This window comes from Taudactylus pleione, unplaced genomic scaffold, assembly GCF_031769625.1.
Source record: "Taudactylus pleione unplaced genomic scaffold, aTauple2 ptg000377l, whole genome shotgun sequence".
NCBI classification, from domain to species: domain Eukaryota; kingdom Metazoa; phylum Chordata; class Amphibia; order Anura; family Myobatrachidae; genus Taudactylus; species Taudactylus pleione.
The window spans coordinates 4,122,605-4,145,256 of record NW_028284778.1 but is presented as its reverse complement, the minus strand read 5'-3'; the positions used below and the strand labels follow the sequence as shown (position 1 = coordinate 4,145,256).

Genomic DNA, 22,652 nt, shown 5'->3' with positions numbered 1-22,652 from the left:
GGTCTATAGACGGGTCTATAGTTGGTCTATAGGCAGGGGCTCACCGCTGTCAGCCAAGGAACACTCAGATATGACTCTATAAAGGCAGAAGCCGCATCTGAGCATTTCACTCAGGAGATCTCAACCATCCTGTTTGGTACCTGTTGTGTGAATCAGGATTTTCTTTTTTTTAGTTTTTTTTAAGAAGACCTTGGATGCCTACTTTGGACAAGGGGACCACTCCTGGTAATGTAGGTGAGTATATGTACGTGTGTGTATGTGTGTAATAAAACTGTACTTTCATGGTGTGTGTGTCTTGTGTTTTTAACACATTTCTTTACAGGTGAAATACAGGTACCAGCGGGCCCTTAATGCCCTGCATGCTGGAACTTGTGGTTCTCCAAGTACCAGCATGTGGGTGAGGCTTGCTGGGACCTGCAGTTCAACTGTAAAGACAATGTTGATACTTCTATTTTTATACACCACACCTACACTATCAACCTGCCACCCACTGCCCAGGGTTGGCAGAGATAGTCCCGGGCTATCACCTAGGCCAGGGGTACCCTGGAGAGGGGGACCCCTTTATTGGGGGGTTCCCAACTCCCCAGGGGGATCCCTGGTCTGGGCTGACTAGCGGTCAGGGCTGATGCTGTGGCTGGGGGGCCCGGTGAAAGGGCTCCCCTGGCCGTGGCATCAGCCCCCTGCTAGAAAGGGTCCGGTGCTGGTATTAATATAGGGGGAATCTCATGAATTTTTTTTCTCCTATATTTAAAACCAGGACTGGCCCCGCAGCTAGGTGTTCATTCATAAATTATGGTGGAACCCTACTAATTTTGTTCCCCGCAATTTTAAGAACCAGGACTGGCTGGCAAGTCCGGGGCTGGTTAGCCTTTTGGGGAGGGGGATCTCACATAATTTTTTTTTTAAATGAACCCTTCTAACACACTTTCCATTCATAAACATACACAAATCACACTCTTTTGTGTATGTTGGATGGCAAGTCGCAGCTCTGGAGGCGATGCATTTAAAACTTCTATTGAGTCCCCGATTTGAGTGTAAAATGCCTGACTTTTGCAGAACGAATAATGGTAAATTCACGATTTAGGCAGAGATAAGTGAAAAGCACTTCCGAATTGAGCCGATGGTGATATAATTTCTATTGTTCAAAACAGCCAAATTTGTGGCATCAAATCACCTGATTTCAACACCAAAGGATGAAGAAATCACCTGACTTTAATGATAGTAAATTCACGATTTGCAATAAAGTGATGATATCACCCGAAAATTCAAATCAGGACCAACACGAATCTTATTAAATTTACCCCTTAGAGGCTTTTTATATTTAGAGAAGGTCCTCATGGTCTGGACAGTCTCTAGGCACCCAAATTAATTGTCTGCCTTTTGCAACAGACCATCTACCTTCTAGAATAAGGAGTTCCTCCTCTATGGGTCCTGGGTCCTGACATAGGTGACCTTGATCTGCCAGAGAGCTGGCAGGTCTGTTTCCACAGGTTGGGGTGGAATTCCACCTGAGGAACCCCAGTGTGGGTGACAGTTTCCTGAGTTTTCTTGTAGTGTACAAACCATGAATAATGCCTAACAACCTGGCTGGCTAGCCACTCAGGGGTAATATTCCCGTATATATAGACCAAAAATGCCCATGTTCGAGTCCCATCCGGACTCGTATATACTTTCCCAAGCACTCCCAGGACCAGCCAGAGCTCTCGGAGGCTCTGTTCACTCCCCTGTGGCCTTCAGGGTCATTGTCCTGTTCCCCCCATCTCTGAAGGTGCAAGTTACTATATCAGGTGCCTACTGGTTAGACACAGGACTGCTTGTTTAAGTCCTTACACATGGGCGCTGGCAGGAACTTCAGGATTCTCAGGTTCTGCAAGGGGTCGCTCCGCTCCATCATTCACTCAGACTAGGTGATCTTAGAGCATGGTTCCTTTCAGGATGCCTACTATATATATTGCCATCCATGTCAGCCATTAGCACTTCCTTGAGTATGCTGTACAGAAGAATAACTTCCGGTATCACCTTTAGGGAAGGGCTAAAGCCACTTGTTTTTTCATGAGGATCAGGATAGTCATAACATCTTTTCTTATCTTGGCTCAGTCACTGGATATCCATCTGTCTCAGGATATATCTTTATTAATCCCATGGATGGATATTTACTTGGAAGCTTTTCTCCTGGATTCCAAGGTTAGGCGGGTATTCCTCCCTGCCATCATACTAAGGGTCTTATGGTTACCATATAGTTTGGCATCTCTACCCAGTGTTATTATTCTCCTGCAGACAGATCTATAATCTACCCCTTCGATGGGGTAGGGTTTTCTGCAGTTTACTTAGTTTGGTTCCCTGTCTCACAGGGAAATGTGGGCCCTATGACATAGATCCCATCTGCTTTTTATGATGCAAGCTACCATCCTTATTGTGTGGTAGCTAAAGGGGACCCACTTGGATATGGGCCACTCTCTTTGGGATCCAAGACAGGGGTCCTTCTCTTCACTGATGCACATCTTTGGTTGGAGAGCAGTTACCCATCATTAGACCTTTAGGACCGGTCAGTGGCTTAGGTGTGCCTGTTACCAATCATCATTCTACAGCTCTGGATGGTTTACAGAGCTCTTTGTTGCTATCACTGCTCCAGCCTAATCTGGTCTTGGTCTGGTCTGACAGCGCAACACCTGTTGCCCACATAAGCCATCAGGGTGGTGCTCTCTATTGCTGTTCCATTAAGATTTTTAGCTACTTCCCCAGTTGGGCAGAGCATCATCTTATGGCTCTGAAGGCTGTCTTCTTCCCCACAGTTCTCCTTGAACAGTGGACTCCTAGGCTACCAGGCAAGTGTACTCTACATCCTGTTGCTTTTCAGCACCTAGTGATCACTGGGGCCTGATGGACATTAAGATTATTGGGTCTTGCACAACTACTAGTTACCAAGATAATGTTCCTGCCCCAGAGAATCTGGAGCTCTCCTATTGGTCACTGTGGCTGTACAGTGGAAGTTTCCGATCTTATTTTTCTTTCCTCTACTTTCCATTCTCTCGTAGGCTGCAGCTTGGCCATGGCAACCATAGTACGCAGCTCTTTCCGTCTATCTGGCAACGTGTCACTGTATTTTCCTTTATGGTCAGTTTTTTTGGTCTCTGGGCCCATATTTCCATCAGATTCTGGCCAGCCTCACTTTGCCAGAGTGGTTCTTGATAACCATCCTAGAAGCTAGGAAGGTGTTTTCCAGAGGGGTCATTTGTACCCTGCTGCATGCCTAGTAGAACACTTCATGACTCCTACCAGAGGTTCAGGCATTTATTTCAGGGCATCCTCTATGTGCAGCCACCATTTGCTCTACCAGGTTGTTCCATCTAACCTGTCCTGGGTTCTTCATACTCTTCCATAAGTTACCTTAGGAGCCCTTCATTTGTTGATTGCTGTGCACATTGCGCAATCATTTGTTTACCTGGACACCTGTTTGTCCTACTTACCATCGCTTGGTGCAATGACTGTCTGTTTGACTGCCTGGTATTGTCGCTCCCCCTCTCTGATCTTGTACTTGGATCGGGCCGTTCTGCGGTTTCGCTTGGGTTTCTTTCCTGTTGTAACAAACTGCTTAACGCATTTTAGTGTGACATGCACCTTCATCATATTGCTTCTGCATGTCTTCACACAGCCACTGCTGGAGGCCTCTAGGTACTTAGCAATGGTATTTATATGAGAGTACTTATATGATATACTATAATTGTTTTCGTCCACAGGCCTTTTTTTCCTGTAGGAATCAGAAATGTTGTTTTATGGCTATGGTTTTATTTTCTTCTTTGCAGAGACTAAAAAAATTGTTTTTGTTTTAAAAGAAGAGACTTTTAGTGTTTCTGTACAATTAACAGTAAAACAAGCTTAGGTCAATAAAATGCTCTCTATTTCTACTGGTATATGAGGGCTCTATATCATACAGGATACTACAGGCTTAGTAACATCCTATCACTAGTATCTGTATATCATACAGTATACTTACAGGCTTAGTAACATCCCATCACTAGAGGCTGTATAACATGCATGATACTACAGGCATATTAACATCCCATCACTAGAGGCTGTATAACATGCATGATACTATAGGCTTAGTAACATCCCATCACTATAGGCTGTAGAACATGCATGATACTACAGGCATATTAACATCCCATCACTAGAGGCTGTATAATATACAGGATACTATAGGTTTAGTAACATCCTATCACTAGAGGCAGTATAACATGCATGACACTACAGGCTTAGTAAATTCCTATCACTAGAGGCTGTATAACATACAGGATACTATAGGCTTAGTAACATCCCATCACTATAGGCTGTAGAACATGCATGATACTACAGGCATATTAACATCCCATCACTAGAGGCTGTATAATATACAGGATACTATAGGTTTAGTAACATCCTATCACTAGAGGCAGTATAACATGCATGACACTACAGGCTTAGTAAATTCCTATCACTAGAGGCTGTATAACATACAGGATACTATAGGCTTAGTAACATGCTATCACTAGGGGCTGTATAACATGCATGATACTGCAGGCTTAGTAAATTCCTATCACTAGGGCTGTATAACATGCATGATACTATAGGCTTAGTAACATCCTATCTCTAGAGGCTGTATAACATGCATAATACTACAGGCTTAGTAAATTCCTATCACTATAGACTGTACAATATGCAGGACACTACAGGCTTAAGGGTATACGTTTAGAAATCACTAAAACATATTGTGTATCACTGTGCTATGCTTTCTAAGCAGCTCATTGAAGTTCAAGCATAAAAAATAAATAAAGTTATGAGCGCTATGTATAAAAATAAATAGTGGCACCTGCAAGAAAATACACAGGTTAGTAACTTATGTTTATAGCTGCTTTATGGAGAATGTGGTTTGAGGTGAGACCCGGTTCAGGGTCGCTATTGCCGTGTTGCTGTTAGCCCTGACTGTCCCTACCTTGTCCCACCAGTGGGCGCTCCTTGCGGTATGAGTCCGGGCGTTAATGGTAGTTGGTGGAGCTGAGTCTGGCCTTGACTCCTGCTCCACATGTGCCGCTGGCACATGGCCGAGTGCGGCCGCTGGTGATGATGTCAACGGGATACAGCAGACAATTACGGACGCCTTTGTAGCCAGTATGCCTCGATGCCGGATGTGAATCACCTACTGCCTCCAATGCGTTTCATGCCCTCCAGCACTTTTTCAAGGATGGATTTAAGTCTAATACTAATGGTTTAAATGGCTAAAAAACTTTATTAATTTTCATTAAAAACCGGAAGTTGTCACCGCAAGTATATAAAAAAGAGCGGTTACCATGTGTTGCACTGCCATATTGTGGATAAAGTTAAAATTAATTTGATAAGGTGCCACATAATTATAAAATATGTTAAATTATTAATGTATATACGATATGTTAAAATGTTAATATAAAAGTACAAGTGTGAAATAAAATAAATTATATAATTTAAAATATGAAGTTTGGAAGTTTAAAACAGGATTATAAAAATGCATTAGTTCAATATCTATATTTAGACCAGATGGTTGCAAAGTTTTAAGATCGTAGATCCATTTTGTTTCTATTCTTTTTACGCTATTTACGACTTTTCCACCTCTCCAGTTTCTATGAAGTTTTTGTATTGATATAAATTTCAGACCTACTGTTTTTTTTTTATGTATTTCTGCGAAGTGCTTCGAAACACTATGGGTTTGTAAGCCTCTTTTTATATTATAAATATGTTCCGCCAGTCTCGTCTTCATTTTTCTCTTCGTTTGACCTACATATTGAAGCTCACAGGAGCATTCTAGTAGGTAAATTAGTTCTTCACTTTTGCATGAAATAAATTATTTTATTTTGTACTTCTTTCCAGTTATATTTGATTTAAATTCATGTATTGGTTTTGTTGTTATTTTTTGGGTCTTGCACGCTTCACATTTAAGGCAGTAATGGTGTCCTTTATTGAGAAGTGAAGATTCCTCATTCAAGACAACAAAACTTTTTACTAATTCCTGTTTCATATTTCTTGCTTTTCGGTATATAATACGTGGGTTCTCTGAGATATGGGGAATCAGATCAACGTCCAGCCTCAAAATATGCCAGTGTTTTCTTATTAGGTCTTCTATAGTTTCAGTGTTACTATTAAACTGTGTGATAAAAGAGAGGTTTCTTTCTTCATTCTTATTCTTGTTTTTATAAGTAATTAGATCTTTCCTTTCAAGTTGTTCTATTTTCATTAGTTGGATTTCAAGATCTTTGGATTTATAGCCTTTGTTGATAAACTCAGTCTTTAATGTCTCGCTTTGTTGATGATATTCTGAATTCTCTGTGCAGTTACGTTTTATTCATCTGAATTGTCCTCCAGGTATATTACGAATCCAATTTCTGTGGTGATTGCTTGATACTGGTAAGGCATTGTTCCCATTTACTTCTTTGATATATGTTCTTGATTGTATTTTGTTTTCTCTAATATAAATTTCCAAGTGTAGGGAATACGACACTTTCCTTGCTCGTCATGGTTGTGAATTCCAGATTGATGTCAATCCTATTGATATACTTGATTAAATTTTGTAATTCTTCATTCGGTCCATCCCATATGAAGAAAATATCATCGATATATCGTTTCCAACAGATTATATTGTTTATATATTCATTATTTTCCCATATATGGTCATCCTTCCATTTCGAGACAAACAAGTTTGCATAACTAGGTGCAAATGAAGTTCCCATCATGGTTCCTCGTTTTTGGAGATAGAATCTACCTTCGTACCAAAAATAATTGTGTGTTAGGATAAACTCAATATTTTCCATAATAAAATTGATTTGTTCATTCTCAATTTCTGTCATCGTGGAAAGGAAATATCTAGTACTTTCACATCCATTGTCATGGGAAATACATGTATGCAGGGATTTCACATCGCTTATTCCCAAAGTGTAATCCTCCTTCCAGGTCACCTTTTCTAATACTTGTAGTATATTTATGGTATCTTTAAGATGGCTTCTTTGCTGAGATACCAAATCTTGGAGAAATAAATCAATGTACTTGGATAAATTGCTTGTGATGGAATTTAGACCCGATATTATCGGGCGACCGGGACACTTTTCTAAAGCCTTGTGGATTTTCAGTAAGAAATAGAATGTCGGGATTTTTGGATCTTTTTCCCAAACATAATAATTTTCTTGATAATTCCCATCTCTAAACCTTCATTAAGGATTTCTTCTAATTCTTTTGTGAATTTGGTTGTTGGATGCATAGGTAATAGATCGTATGTCTCTGTATCACCTAGTAATCTTTTGGCTTCTTGTTTATATTTTTGTTTGTCCATCAGCACGATTCCCCCTCCTTTGTCGGCTGGTTTAATTTCAATCGAAGTGTCTTTTTTTTAATTCTCTCAAACTTCTTTTCTCTTCAGGAGACAGATTATTCTTTATATTTTGTTTTTCTGGTAAAGTAGAAATATCTTTTTCCATCAATTTCTGGAAGGTCTTTATATGTGGTCCTTTGCAGTGTATAGGATTGAATGTTGATGATGGTCTAAATTCCGTATGTTTGTAATTTTCTTCTGATATTTGATTTGTTCTTATCGGTATTTCCTTGGAATAAAACTTCTTTATACAAAGCTTTCTCACAAACTGTTGGACATCAATATAAAGATCAAATTTGTTAATAGTGGACTGTGGTGCGAATTTGAGTCCCTTTTCTAATAATGAGGTTTCTGATAGTGTTAAAAATTTTTTGCTTGGATTGAAGATGGTGGTTTTTGAGTTTAATTGTTTCTTTTTTTGAGACTTTTTCTGTTTCCCTCCTCTTGTCCCTCTTCTTCTGAAAGGGGGTTCTTTCGCACTTTTTTGTTTTGTGAAATCTGTATATGGTCCGGAGGTTTTTTCACGCCATGCATCAATTCTAAAAAATCATCCTCATTAAATTCCTCTTCTGAGTCTTCATGTAGATTCCTTTTAAAGGAATTTTTTCTAGGTTCATAGGAGATTGTTGCTTCTTGTTTTTTCTCAGATATGTTCTGTATCAAGGAGTTACATTCTGTCTGGTCTTCTCTTAGAGCTGTTTCTCTTCCAGATCTGTATGAATCCTTTATCATTTTGTAGGGATTCTCTCCAAATGAAAAATTCCTTTGATTATATGGTTTATAATCTTGTCTAGTATTTCTTAGTTGTGGTGTTGTTTTAATAAGGGGTTCTCTTCTTTTTTGTTATTGTTGGTATTGTATTCCAGATTGAGGATTTGTTTGTGGTTTATTGTTTCTATATTTATGTTCTCTTTGTAATTTCTGGTTGTAAGTGAATTTTTGTCCATATTGTTCAGATTTATGGGCTGTTTGTTGTGTATGTATAATGGTTGTTCTCCTTTCATTTTTCTTTTGTTGGTATATAATTAATTCCTTCATGTCTTTTCTAAATTTTTGTTGTTTCTGTGTAATTATCATTTCTTCCAATTTTTCTATCTTGTCATTGGTCATTCTTATCAAGTTTCTAAAGTCTTCCATTCCTGTTAAACTTTCAAATCTTTTTTCATATAACTCTATGTTGTCGTTAGTTTTTTCTAGTGTCATTTTTCTATCTTCCACAATCAACTTCATGAGTTGTATGGAACATGAATATAAAATAGTGTTCCTCTTCTCATACAAATCACTTTGGATTGGTTGAAATGTTGCTACTTTATTAATTGGTAAACCTCTTGGTATCATGTCATTTTCAATATATTTATTAAGGGTGGTGATTTCCCACCACCGTTTCACCTCTTGGGTGTAGTGTTTCTCTAATTTCAGAAATTGACTACAGAATCTTTCATCATTAGTATTATCTTCTGTTTCTTGATAATTCAGATTATCACTAAAAACATTATCTAGATTATTCCTTAGATTTTGGTGTGTGACATGTACTGAGGTGTATTTGGACATGGTTTTACAGCTGCAGTATACTGGTTAGGTAAATCACTAAAACGTATTGTGCATCACTGCGCTATGTTTTCTAAGCAGCTCATTGAAGTTCAAGCATAAAAAAATAAATAAATAAAGTTATGAGCGCTATGTATAAATAAATAGTGGCACTCGGCCAGATGACAGCGGCACATGTGGAACAGGAGTCAAGGCCAGAGTCTGCTCCACCTACTACCATCACCGCCCGGAGTCATACCGCAAGGAGCGCCCACTGGTGGGACAAGGTAGGGACAGTCAGGGCTAACAGCAACACGGCAATAGCGACCCTGAACCGGGTCTCACCTCAAACCACATTCTCCTTAAAGGAGCTATAAACATAAGTTACTAACTTATGTATTTTCTTACAGGTGCCACTATTTATTTTTATACATAGCGCTTATAACTTTATATGTTTAGGAAGCCGGCGGACCCAATGCCGACTGCCAGCTTCCAGACTACTTAATCCTGGTGAGGGTTAAATGACAGGCATCTAAATCTAGATGGGCGACGCTGGGAGACCGGCACCCGGTATCCCGATCGAAGGGATGCTGGGCGCGGACAGCCGCGGCGGGGGAGGGTTAGGTTTAGGGCTCCCGGGGGGACTTAAGGTTAGGCACCCCCCAGGAGGTTAGGGTTAGGCCAGGGGGAGGGAGGGTTAGGCTAGGGGGAGGGAGGGTTAGGCACCCCCCTGGCGGCAGGGAAGGGGGATTAGGTTTAGGCACTTAGAGGGGGCATTAGGGTTAGGCACAGGGGGGAGGTTAGGGTTAGGCACAGGGGGGAGGTTAAGGTTAGGCACCCTAAAGGAGAGTTAGGGGGTAAAATTAGGTTAGTTTATACTTACCTGGGGACTATCGGGATTTCCTCCTCTGTCGGGCTGTCGCAATTTGAACTGCCGGCCATGCGGCCCGTAGTGAATCATACCGATTCCGGATTAAGGTGTGTATCTACTAGCAGACTGTGAAACGACTGCACGATTACGACATTGTAATCATGCAGACATTTCACAGTCTGTGCTGTGCCTACACTGAATGATCAGTCGTCCAGTGTAGGCACCCTTCCTCATCCCCGAACATGGCCAATCTGTCATTATCGGCAGATTGACCAGCATGTTCGGGCGATGATTGATGTCGGAAATGACCAGCGGGAGAGCGCATCGCTGGTCGTTTCCAACATTTTCATACCCGATTTGTGCTCAATTAATGAGCAATTGCACGTTTACGATGTCATAATTGTGCAATCGCTCAGTTTAATTGGGTAGTGGATAACCGTCTGTATTAACATCCTATCACTAGAGTCTATATAACAATTTGACAGATGGGACATATGTAATATACTGGTAAATGGGGGCCGTTTAAAAAAATGATCCATCTATTAGCACGTTATACAGCTTCCAATAGTAGAAACGTACTGTATGTAGCTTATAGTATCCTGCATCATTTATAGTACTGTTTGTTATACAACAACCCGCATTTACCAGTATATAATGTGCCTGTCCTATCTGTCAGCCTGTTACGTATATATTTACCAGCATTTTATACAGCCATGTGCAGACTATGCTACATAATATGTATCATAATAGCTCTGTGACCACTATAATAGCTACAAAGATCAGCCTAATAGCCCACAAGACCAGCACAATAGCCAGTGTTACAGCCCGCATACCGCAGAATGAAACTCCAATGTCCAGGACTGTATTTGTGTGTCCAGCCAGGATGTAGTTAATAAACCGCCAGATGCCATGCCGCCGGTCTAAATCCTGACTATACATGCCCGACACAGGACTTAAGATAGGCGTAGAATTACCGACGCCTACTGTATCTTAATCCCGATGCCAGAAACCCGACCCCCACCATCCCGATCGTCAAGAGAAGGGTAAGTTTTTACATCTTAGCCCGGGGATGGGGGGTTAGGTTTAGGGATCCCGGGGGGTTTAGGGTTAGGCACCCCCCGGGGAAGGTTAGGTTAGGGGAAGGGGGGTTAGGGTTAGGCGCCACTAGGTGGAGGGTAAGGTTAGGCACCCTCCCCCCACAGGGGGTGCCTAGCCGGCATAACTCATTCTTCATTCATGGAATTCAGCACTGCAACATCATTTCCAGTGAAAGTAATTAGAACCAGTCAGTGAGGGATTTAAAGTAACTACTTAATCTTGCAGCTATAGGGGATTTGTAGCCATATCACATACAGTACAAGCTTTTGGCTTTGACTTCTGCCTCTCCATCTAATCCTATAAATCTATACTTTTGGGAAGGAGTTCCAATTCTCCACATGTCAAGGCTGCATTTATATAGTGGGGAGCTCTATTTCATATACTAACGGGACTATATAATTACATTTTACACTGCCTGGGGGGGATGTAGTTATGTCGGTCACAATCCCAACAGCAGAATTCCGGCTAGGAATTGATGATAGACCTCAAAATACCGACGCCTATCATAATCCCGAAATCCAGGACGACGCGTGCCCGAATGAGGTAAGTCCAGGGCTCCTGTCCTGTTAGCCGTGGGGGGGAGGGTTAAGTTTAGGGCAGTTAGCGGGCTTAGCGTTAGGTTTTGGGGGGTTGTGGATAGGTACCCCTAGGGGGCAGGGCTAGGGTTAGGCACCCCCAGGAAGTGGTTAGGGTCAGGCACCCCCCCCAGGGAGGGTTAAGATTAGGGAGCAGTAAGGGGGGGGGTTAGGGTTAAGCACTAGGGAGGGAGTTAGGGTTAGGCACCCCTAAGGGAGGGTTAGCTTTAGGGGGGCGACAGGGGAGGTTAGCATTTCTACCTGCCTCTGTCAGGATTTTCATCCTGTCAGGCAGCCACTGTCGGGATTTGAACAAGCGGCCAAACAGCCACCGGAATTTCAATCCCATTCTGCCTGGGGAGCATAAATTGGGACTACTGTAACTATAACTGGCAATGATAGACTCCTCCTGAACTGATACAAAGACATTTCTGTTACTGGACTCTTGGGGGGGTAAATAGGTCTATATACGTAAGTAATTGCTAGAACATTGTAGAAGGATTGGTATAGTTAGTTATACCCTCAGAGGGTGATGTAATAAAAAAATATATAGTTATAAGCATTGTATGATAATACAAGGTATAGAGTAGGTAATAATATAACAAATGTAAATCAAAATGTTGCAGAAGAAAGAATATGTACTGTTGCAATTGTGTATGTTATTCTTATTTTATAAATTAGTAACTGAACTATAACTGGGGTGGTTTACTCACCCAAAAACCTGAAATAAAGCAGAATATTACAGTGTGATCAGTATATAAATTGTGTTATATTTATATGCCTTACACTGACATCAAATGGTATATTAGTAAATACATTCAAATAGTATTCTTCTTAGGCTTTCCCAAGTTAGCCTAGACAGCATTATCAAATATAATCTGGGTGGAGGGACTATTACCTAGAAACCAGGGTTACATAGTGATCCAGCAGTAGTAGTCATTGGTTTCAGGTCAACTTGTCGACATTCAGAATGTCGACAGGTTCTGAGTGTTAGAGAAGAAAAGAGTGTACACTATTACTATATACTGTTACTCAGCATTACATGTAATTACATTCTATTCTATGGTACACTGTGTACACTATTACTATATAGTATCATTCAGCATTACATGTAATTACATTATGTTCTATGGCACACAGTGTACACTATCACTATATAGTATCATTCAGCATTACATGTAATTACACTATGTTCTATGGCACACAGTGTACACTTTTATATACTATTACTCAGCATTACATGTAATTACATTCTGTTCTATGGCACACAGTGTACACTATTACTATATACTATTACTCACCATAACATGTAATTACATTATGTTCTATGGCACACAGTGTACACTATTACTATATACTATTACTCACCATTACATGTAATTACATTCTGTTCTATGGCACACAGTGTACACTATTACTACGGTATATACTATTACTCACCATTACATGTAATTAAATTCTGTTCTATGGCACACAGTGTACACTATTACTATATACTATTACTCACCATTACATGTAATTACATTATGTTCTATGGCACACAGTGTACACTATTACTATATACTATTACTCACCATTACATGTAATTACATTCTGTTCTATGGCACACAGTGTACACTATTACTACGGTATATACTATTACTCACCATTACATGTAATTAAATTCTGTTCTATGGCACACAGTGTACACTATTACTATATACTATTACTCACCATTACATGTAATTACATTCTGTTCTATGGTACACAGTGTACACTATTACTATATACTATTACTCAGCATTACATGTAATTACATTCTGTTCTATGGCACACAGTGTACACTATTACTATATACTATTAATCAGCATTGCATGTGCTTTAAGGTTGCATTGTATGCAATAATTACTATTTGTGTTTCTGTGTCTTCCTCAGTTTCAGGTGGTGCCGGTTTCCTGATAATGAGGAAGACGTATCTCAGGCTGGATCCAGTTTATCTGGGATGTTTAATCACTGTCAGATGGAGGATCTAGAGTAAGTAGTTTATATTGCAAAACTAGGCAAGAAACAAAGCCTTCAACAGTAGGCCTAGTAATCTAGTGAGTCCTGTGTATTATGTGACACACAATACAGTATGTTCTGTACCACTTATTCGCCCCTCACTAGCCTGTAACCTGCTGCCCCCAGATCCGACTATGGATACCAAGGTGCATACACAAGTTTCCCATTAGATAGGCTCACATGAGATGGGGGATAGGTATGGGGCAATGATACACCCAGTAAGAAATAAAGGTCTTGTTATTAGTTACTGCTGTACTCAATGGAATCACACAATTACACCTTGTTACTTGACCAGGATGGACAGTCACTGTCACACTATCATTATCCTACATTGTACACACTTGAACTCAATAAATGTAGAAATGGTCACACATCTATAACTAAATAGCAGATCCCTTGGATGATATATCAGATAATATGGTGTCACTGGGTGTATTCTACATCCATCCGTTCCACTGTCTTGTAGGTTAGCTATGGATGCCTGGGCAGCAGGTAAGTAGCTCAGACATTATGCCAGTCAGCATCTCTATCAGGCAGTACCAGGGTATGGCGTGCTGTCCTCTCATTAGTAGGCATGTGAGACTAGGTATAACTCCTCATGGGAATCAGATTTTATTATTCACATGAACAGTTTAGACAATCTGTCAGGTTTGAATTAATGACGGCCATGAAAGCCCAAAGTAACTAATAATCTAGCAACCAATCAATGAGAACATTATTCAGTGTAGTGCCAGAAATATAAACTAAAGCCGATATATGATTGGATCAGTAACTGTACTGTGCTATTAGACCATTTTTACTTTTGGCAACCTTATTTCATGCAGTAATGCCCCTGATTAGTGAGATGGTGGGTGTTCCCCATCAGAACCGTATCTAGACTTTTTGGTGCCCTGTGCCAGAAAGAGCATTGCCCCCCCTCCAATATTTTTCAAATAGGTACATAAGAAACACATCTGAAAAAGGGCCATGGCCTCATGGGGAAGGGCCAGGGAAGAGATAGGGGAGGACAGGAGATGCTGGGGATAAAGGAAGAGGAAGCTATAAGTGAGAATGATAATAAACAGAAAATTGACAAACCCAAACAGATCCCCCTGCCCTGCAGTGCCCTGTGCCATGGCACGGGTCGCACTACCCTAGTTACTGCCCTGTCCCCCATACCACTGCTGTTACCTGTTTCCAGTGTATCTGAGAGTAAAAGATAAGCTCTGGAATCACAGCAGCCGAGTCTTGGTGAATAATACAAACCTGCTTAGAGTAAGGTGTATATAATGCACCATCTGATGTACCGGACGCACAGCCATCCCAGCCAGGTGCCACGTTACACATCTGCCATCCACAGTACAGTATTCTGTGTACAACTAGAAGCACTGGATCCTGGAAATGGCAACTGGAAACACTGTGTGCCCAAATTATTATAACCTTAGTACATAGGCCCTCATTCAGAGCCGTACGCTCTGAGCAGAGCGCACGCTCTGAATGAGGGCCGGGCTCCATTTTCATGGAGCGTCCTCCTGGACGCTCGTATAGCTGTGGGTCACCACCCACAGGCTATACGAGCGTGCATTGTGATGGCCGCGATGGTCGAGACCATCGCGACCATCGAAATTGCGAGTCGGAGCCTGCGGTTGAGGTTTTCACCTGCAAGCTCCGGAGTGATTTTGGCTCTATCAGAGCCAAAATCACTCCCACTGACATCACTAGTGATGTCAGTGGGCCGGCTTCTGACGGGAGGCGTTCCCGTAGGAACGCCCCCGTCAGGGAGGCACGCCCCCGGCACGCCCACCAAAGGGGGCGTGCTGTCAATCAACATTGACAGCACGCCCCCTTTGATCGGACACAACGAGCGAAGGACTTTCCTTCGCTCGTCGCGTCTGGCGCATGCGCACGACGGAGCTCCCTCCGTCGTGCGCATGCTCAGTCCATAACATCGACCCACTTGCGAGCGGACAGCCGCTCGCGAGTGGGTCTGAATCAGGCCCATAGTTTGGCCACCTTTAGCTCTTAATACAGATTGAATTATTTTAGGCATTGATTCTACTTAATATTTTTAGATTTCATGGGAGCTATGATCTGCATCTCCATATCATTGCCTCTACCTGATGATAGCAATGGTGTATGGACAAGTCTTCTGCCTGGCAGTAAGGGGCAGAAGTATGGCAGCAGGGATAGGGGGTGTCTGGTAGCAGGGAGAGGTGCTGTCCATGGTACGGGTGACAGGAGCGGGAGGAAGGGTGTACTTAAAGCAGGGAGGGAATGGAGGTAGAAAGGGGGGGAAGTGCTAGTGTTTGGTGGCAGGGACTCTGGAAGTGAGGAAGAAGTACTGTAGGTGGGAAGGGTGGAGTCTGGAGGCAGGGAGAGGGTGTGTGTGGGGGGTTCTGTTTGGGGAAAGGGGGTAGGGAGGTGTCTGTATGTCACACACACCTGTCCTAAATTATCTAGCACAGATAGTATTAGTAATGGCATGGCACTGACCTCATCTGTATGTATAATGCTAGGGGCGGACTCTTCTGTCTACAGCCTGGCACTGCGGGAGTTATGTGAGGTACCGGGGGCAAGGCTAGGGGCCCTACCTCACCTCTTATGCCTTCTACCCCCTGTGGCAGTATATTAGAAAATTATATTAAACATTGAAAATAATGTATATAATAATGTATGGTCCAGGCCCACTGGCATGCCTGCGTATGGGTAAATAGTACCCGCTCCCCTCACATGCTTATTATGTCATGTGGTAGCTGATCTTTGGGATTGATTCTCATTGGTTACAGCTGAGTTTAATAGCCGCCTTTCTATTTCTGTCTTCACCACTTTGTAGATCCACCCAGGTAAAACAACCCCAGAGTTCCGACAAGTTCCTACTGTAGATTTCTCACTCAGCAATAGGGAGGTAGTTATGGAATTTCAACCTCGGTTCTCATAACCCTGCATTTCCACTGGGCCTTGACCATGCTTAGTACTTGTGGATTTGCTGTGGTATCACTGATATTGCCCCCATCTGAATCTTCCCCTCCTTTGCTATATATTCTGGGAATGTATCGCTCCTAAAACTCAGACTCGCATCCCTCACGGTCCTTCTAGACGATGTGCTCACGATGCGATATCGTGAGCGATTTCCCTTGAACTCTCCCTGGCAGCTCCCTGACACTACAGGACAAGATGTTCAGCAAAAGCTACATGATGTGTCACTAGATCTACCATGTGCAATCTAAAGATTTTCAGATCTTTAGATCATGCAGGATAGCAGACAGACGCTTGCACGGATCAGGGAGATCCGTGAAGCATACATCTGTCTCTAAAAAATAAATATAGATGCACTAACGGATCAGTGAGATCCATCCATGCTGAGGTGTATAAAAAAAAAAAAATTAAAGCCTGTGTGCATAAAAAAAAAAAAAAAACATGGCGTGCCTCCCCAAAAGAGCAACCAGCTCTGGGCTTAGTGACCCAGTGCTGGTTGTGTAAAATACATGGGACAGATGAGGTCCCCTGTATTTAAGCACATCCAGCACTGGGCTCTGATCTGGTAGTGGTTCTGGAAATACAGGGGGAAAATGCATAGGGTTCCCCTGTATTTACCAGAACCAGCACCAAACTTTTTCTAGCGGGGGGGCTAGAAACAGCCAGAGCCCTTTCACATGGCATAAAAATGGTGACACATTAAGTTAGTACAACTTTAGGGACAGCATAAGATTAATAGGTGACTTGTACCATATAAATGAGTATTAAATACATCCTGATATATTACCTAAATAAATGAGGGATGAACTAATCAGAAATATGAGAGTTTGTTACTATGGGTAATCAAAACTAAGTAATCTAACTAATACGCCTGTAATACAGAATCTTATCAACCAGTGATATGTAACCGTCAGTAATTCTCAACGATGGTCCGGGGAACATATCTTGTTCAGAAAGAATAACTACTGCATGTCCACTTAAAAATGTCACATCTCAATTGTATATCTGTAAAAAAAAGAGCAGTCTACAGTGTAAAAGGTAGCATACTAATCCTCATCAATAAGCAATTAATAATGCCCAAATAGCAGATAATAGCCTTTTTGGGTACTTACCATTGAATCCTTTTCTCTGAGTCAGGCTGGGGATCACTGGACCATGGGTAGTAGGTGGGAAGGCGTGGATTTGGCACGAACACTGAAATCTAACTCCTCCCCTCTGCAACCCCTGACTTCAGTACAACTTCAAAAGTGCCTGGTAAGGAGAAGCAATACTCAGTGACACTGTCACTCCAAAAAATAAAAATGAAATTGATGGTCAATACGACCCAAAATCATAACTCATACTCAATAAAACTGAGCATGAGGGAGGGAACGCAGTGTCCCCCAGCCTGACTCAGAGAAAAGGATTCAACGGTAAGTACCCAAAAATCCTATTTTCTCTTTCGTCTGGGCTGGGGGACACTGGACCATGGGATGTTCAAAAGCCCCCCCATGGGAGGGAACACTCAGATTGCCAGACCGGAGAACTGTATGCCCCAAAATGGGTGTCCCCACAGGCAAAAACATGAAACCTGTAGAACCGCACAAACATGTGGACAGAGGACTGCGCGACAAACATGTTCAGCTGAAGCCCCGTGACGCGCCACCCAGTAGGCCACCACGGCCCTAGTGGAATGAGCCAACACCCTAGCTGGTGCCGGGCGCACTGCCTCTGAATAAGCCCTTGAAATCACTGAGCGGAGCCATTTTGCAATGGTCTGCTTTGTGGCTGGCCAGCCCCGTTTGTGGGCGTCGTAGAGAACCAATAGAGTCCTTTTTACATAAGATCGAAGTTCTATCTAAATAAATGCATAGGGCCCGGACAACGTCCAGCAGTGATAGATCATCATGGTACCCTGAGGACTCTGAAGATGAAAAAACAGGAAAATCAATCTCCTGGTTTAAGTGGAAAGATGAAACCACTTTCTGTTGAAAAGAAGGAACCGTCCTGAGCACAGGCCTATCGTCATGGAAAACAAGAAAAGGTGGTTTGCAGGACAAGGCCCCCCAACTCAGAGACCCGCCGAGCCAAGGCAATGGCCATAAGAAAAAACACTTTCCACGTTACAAACTGAAGGTCAACTGATTCCAAAGGTTCAAACGGAGACTGCTTAAGAGCTGACAGAACCAGGGGCAAATCCCATGGAGCTACTGTGGTTGAACTGGAGGCTGTATTCGCAAGATCCCCTGTAAAAAAGTCTACACCTCTGGGAGGAGAGCCAGACACTGCTGAAAGTAAATGGAGAGAGCCGAAATCTGTGCCTACAAAGATTGAAACCGTGAGCCGGCCTCCAGACCGCCCTGCAGAAATGCTAAAAACCTTGGCAGGCGGAACTGGGCAGTATGTACTCTCCACTGCTCACACCACACAATATAGGTTTTCTAAACCCTGTTGGAGTTCTGCGCAGAAACCTGCTTCTGCGCCCGGAGCATGGTCCTGATGACTGAAGAGCCCAGTCTCAACAACCAGGCCATCAAAGCCAACTGAGGTAGGCCCTTGTGACAGAATGGCCCCTATAGCAGAAGATCTGGATGCAGAGGCAGACTCCAACCTGGCCCTACAGCTAGCCTGAGAACTGTGTCGAACCACGACCGGCGCGGCCAGTTTGGATCCACTAGGATGGCTGAAAACTGCTGCTCCCTGACTCGACGGAGTACTCTTATGGTGGGTACACACTAGACGATATGCTCCCTGAGCGATATCGTGTAGTGTTGTCCCCGGCAGGCTGTGCTCAATGTCGTTCATGACATTGAGCACAGCCGCTGAACGATATCATTAACGATATCGTTCAGCGCCGGGCTCTCTCCCCCATTCGCTGACATGCAGCAACCTGATGAGATTGTCAGGTTGGCCTGCATGTCAGCCCGATGAACGATGATGACGAACGACCCGCGGGAACGCGCGTCGTCATCGTTCATCTTTTTGGTGTTAAAAATGGACGATAAAGTGGACGACTGAACGATAACGATATCGTTATCGTTCAGTCGTCCACTTTATCGCCCAGTGTGTACGCACCATTAGTAACATAGTGTGGCTGGAGGCCGGCCCCACGTGTATAATGGCGTCTGCAGCACAGAAGGGGTTAACCCCCCATGCTGCAGCGCCATTTTTAAAGGACAAAAGGCGCCAGGCATCCATTGTAAATGTGTACTCTGCACTAGTTGCTGAGTGTTAATAAGTGTGCTTTTAATGTTTTATATGCCATGGCCAGGAACCACTGCACTGGGGGAGTGTGGGTAGAGTGTGGCTGCACGTGGGGGGACAGAGAGAGCCAGCTCCCACTACAACCAGCGCTGACACAGTTAAAGTCCCAGTGACGACACAGTTTAAAAGCACACTGCACATGGTTTAGAATAAACTGTATTAAAAATAATATATATGTATTTCTGTAATGCACAGCAGCTGATCTGCAATGCATTATTGCATGAAGCAAAGTATACTTAATAGGCTATGCACTATATTGTTTAAGAGTATATTATTGTAATGGGGATTGGCCCCCTGACATAGGAAGTGATATGTTAGTTATCCTGACCTATGGTAGTGGTCAAACCCTTTGTGTAACAAAGCTTTCTTTGAAGTGCATTCCAGGTGAGACCAGGATGGAAGCTTTGTGTGAAGGTGTGAATAGTGTCATATGGCTAAACCATTCGGTTACAGCACTTCCTTTGAAAAGACAATTTGTGTTTAAGAAGCCCCTTTTGGATGTCACTGAATGTGTTAAGGTTGGAAATGCCAAACTGATAGGTACTTCCATTGGGAAAGATGAATGTCATTTACTATTTCCTGTGAAAGGTTATATCAACATTTTAGGAGACAGGTATACTGTATACTAAATCAGTTTATGTTTAGGAAGCAACTGCTTTTATGTGGTGGATTAAAAAGGAGGAAATTGGGTGACTCCTTTGAAATGTAATATGTGGTTAAATTATATTATGTGAGGAAGCATGATTGGTTGAGAGGAACACAAGGCGGATTTACCCCCCTGTGGTGATGTATGTAAGAATAATATAAAAAGAGGGCATGTGAGCCCTGTATGTAGACATCTTTGAAAATCCTTTGTGGAGAAGAACTGCTGTTTTATTTCTGTATGATATTCCCCTTCAGGCGGAAGGGAAGGTCTTCTTTAAGATTTTGAGCAATAAACACCTTTGCCATTAGTTTGACTACATCTGTATCCTGTGACCAACAGAATTGCGCCAAACACTATTCTGTTCTCCTACTGTTCTCGGTTGGGCAGAACATCTCTGAAGTTCAAGCCCTCTGCTGCTACCATGCAGAGCCTGTTCCATTGTGAGGGATCAGGTGGGAACAGCCGACGCCAAACAGGAGGTGTGGCCACAGCCAGTAAATGCATATGCAGCAGAGCGGTTCCTGGCGCCGGCGGTAGGAGCCTGAGTATACCTAAGAAGTGGTTCCAAACGCCGATGGTAGAGTTTGGTGGTGGCAGCATTGTTACACCCATGGCGCAGTGGGTGGAGTCAGTGACAGGCAGTCACTGAGGTTAGCGGTAATCCTTGATACCCAAGGTCAAATGGGAATCGAGACCCCAACCTGTGATCGGGAGTCCGGGCTGGAAGCCATCTGCTCACAGATAGGAATTGGAGGAAAAATGTAGGCCAGACGGAAGTTCCAGGGAACTGTCATGGCATCCACTGCAAATGCTAAAGGATCTATGGACCTTGCCCAAAATCGTGGGACCTCGCCATTGTGGCGAGACGCCATCAGGTCCACTTCCGGCAGCCCCCATCTCTGGACCAGCTGCTGGAAAACCTCCAGGTGGAGAGACCACTACCATTGCTGGAACATAGTCCTGCTAAGGTAATCTGCCTCCCAATTCTCCACCCCTGGTATGAAGACTGCTGAAATTGCCATGAGGAACGTCTCCACCCAAGAGAGAATGAGACTTGCCTCTGCTATGGCAAGTGCGCTTTTGGTTCCGCCCTGTTGGTTTACATATGCCACTGCCGTGGCGTTGTCTGATTGAATTCTCACTGTTTGGCCTGCCAGGAGGGCCTGATCCCCACACAGTGCCCAATAAATGGCCCAGAGCTCCAGCATATTTACAGGGAAACCAATCTCTGATGACGACTAGGTCCCCTGGAGACAGAGGTTCTCAGTCACCGCTCCCCAACCTCTGAGACTTGCGTCTGTGGTGACAATAATCCAGTTGGGAGTCACCATGGACCGACCATGGAGAAGGTGATCGGTAATCAGCCACCAGCGAAGTGACTGATGAGTGATGTCTAACAGAACCAGCAACTGAGAAGAAAGGTCATCTGAGCGGCCTGTCCAATTCTGGAGAATCTCCCACTGGAGAATCCATGAATGGAAGCGGCCGTACTGGATGGTCTCAAAGGTAGAGGCCATCGTGCCTAGTAACCTCATGCCCAGCCAAACAGATGGCCAAGGGGCAGACAGCACTTTCCTGACTAAGTTCGGAAGGGCACAGGCTTTAGACTCAAGCAAGAAAACCCTTTACAGTGCTGTATCGAAGATCACCCCCAAAAATGTCAGATGTTGGCACGGCCTGAGGTGACTCTTCTAGAGATTCAGTATCCACCCATGATGCTGTAACATCTGCACCATGTGATCCAGGTGGAACTGAAGTTGGGCAGCGGAATCCGCCTTTACTAGCAAGTCGTCCAAATAGGGAATTACCGTTATTCCCTCAGAATGCAGTAAGCTTGCTGCCATGATCTTTGTGAAGACCAGCGGAGCTGTAGCCAAACCGAACGGCAGAGCCTGGAACTGTTAATGACCGTGAACCTGAGTAGAGACTGATGCCCCACCCAAATCGGTATGTGGAGATATGCATCTCTGATGTCGATAAGACGCCAAAAACTCGTTTGCCGACATACCCTAGATCACTGATTGGAGTGACTCCATGCGAAACCGATCCACCCGCAGGTTGGCATTCGTAGATTCAAAATCGGACGATAAGTGCCGTTGTGTTTCTGGACTAGGAACAAGTTGGAGTAGAACCCCTGTTCCTGTTGAGACTGTGGAACAGGAACTATAACCCCTTCTAAATAGAGGGAACTGATGGCCTGGTTTAAGGCCCGTCTCTTCTCCAGCTCCCTGGGTAATGCTATAGCGAAGAAACGTTGTGGCGGCTGCCCCCTTAGGTCGATCACGTAACCTCAGGAGACAATGCCCCTTACCCAGGCATCTACTCCCG

The 22,652-nt window shown here is 43.3% G+C and overlaps 1 protein-coding gene across 6 annotated transcripts in view; it reads left to right on the top strand.

The window, feature by feature from the left end:
• The window catches only part of LOC148508050 (NACHT, LRR and PYD domains-containing protein 3-like), a 156,291-nt gene that overhangs the window by 51,059 nt on the left and 82,580 nt on the right, over positions 1–22,652 (top strand). For all 6 annotated transcript variants that reach the window (XR_015869629.1, XM_088445164.1, XM_088445162.1 and 3 more), the window contains exon 6: positions 13,355–13,453. Coding sequence is in view for 5 of the 6 variants with exons in the window: in XM_088445164.1 (XP_088301290.1) it covers positions 13,355–13,453 (99 nt within the window). In the remaining variant the exon portion in view is untranslated. The remainder of the gene's footprint in view (positions 1–13,354; positions 13,454–22,652) is intronic.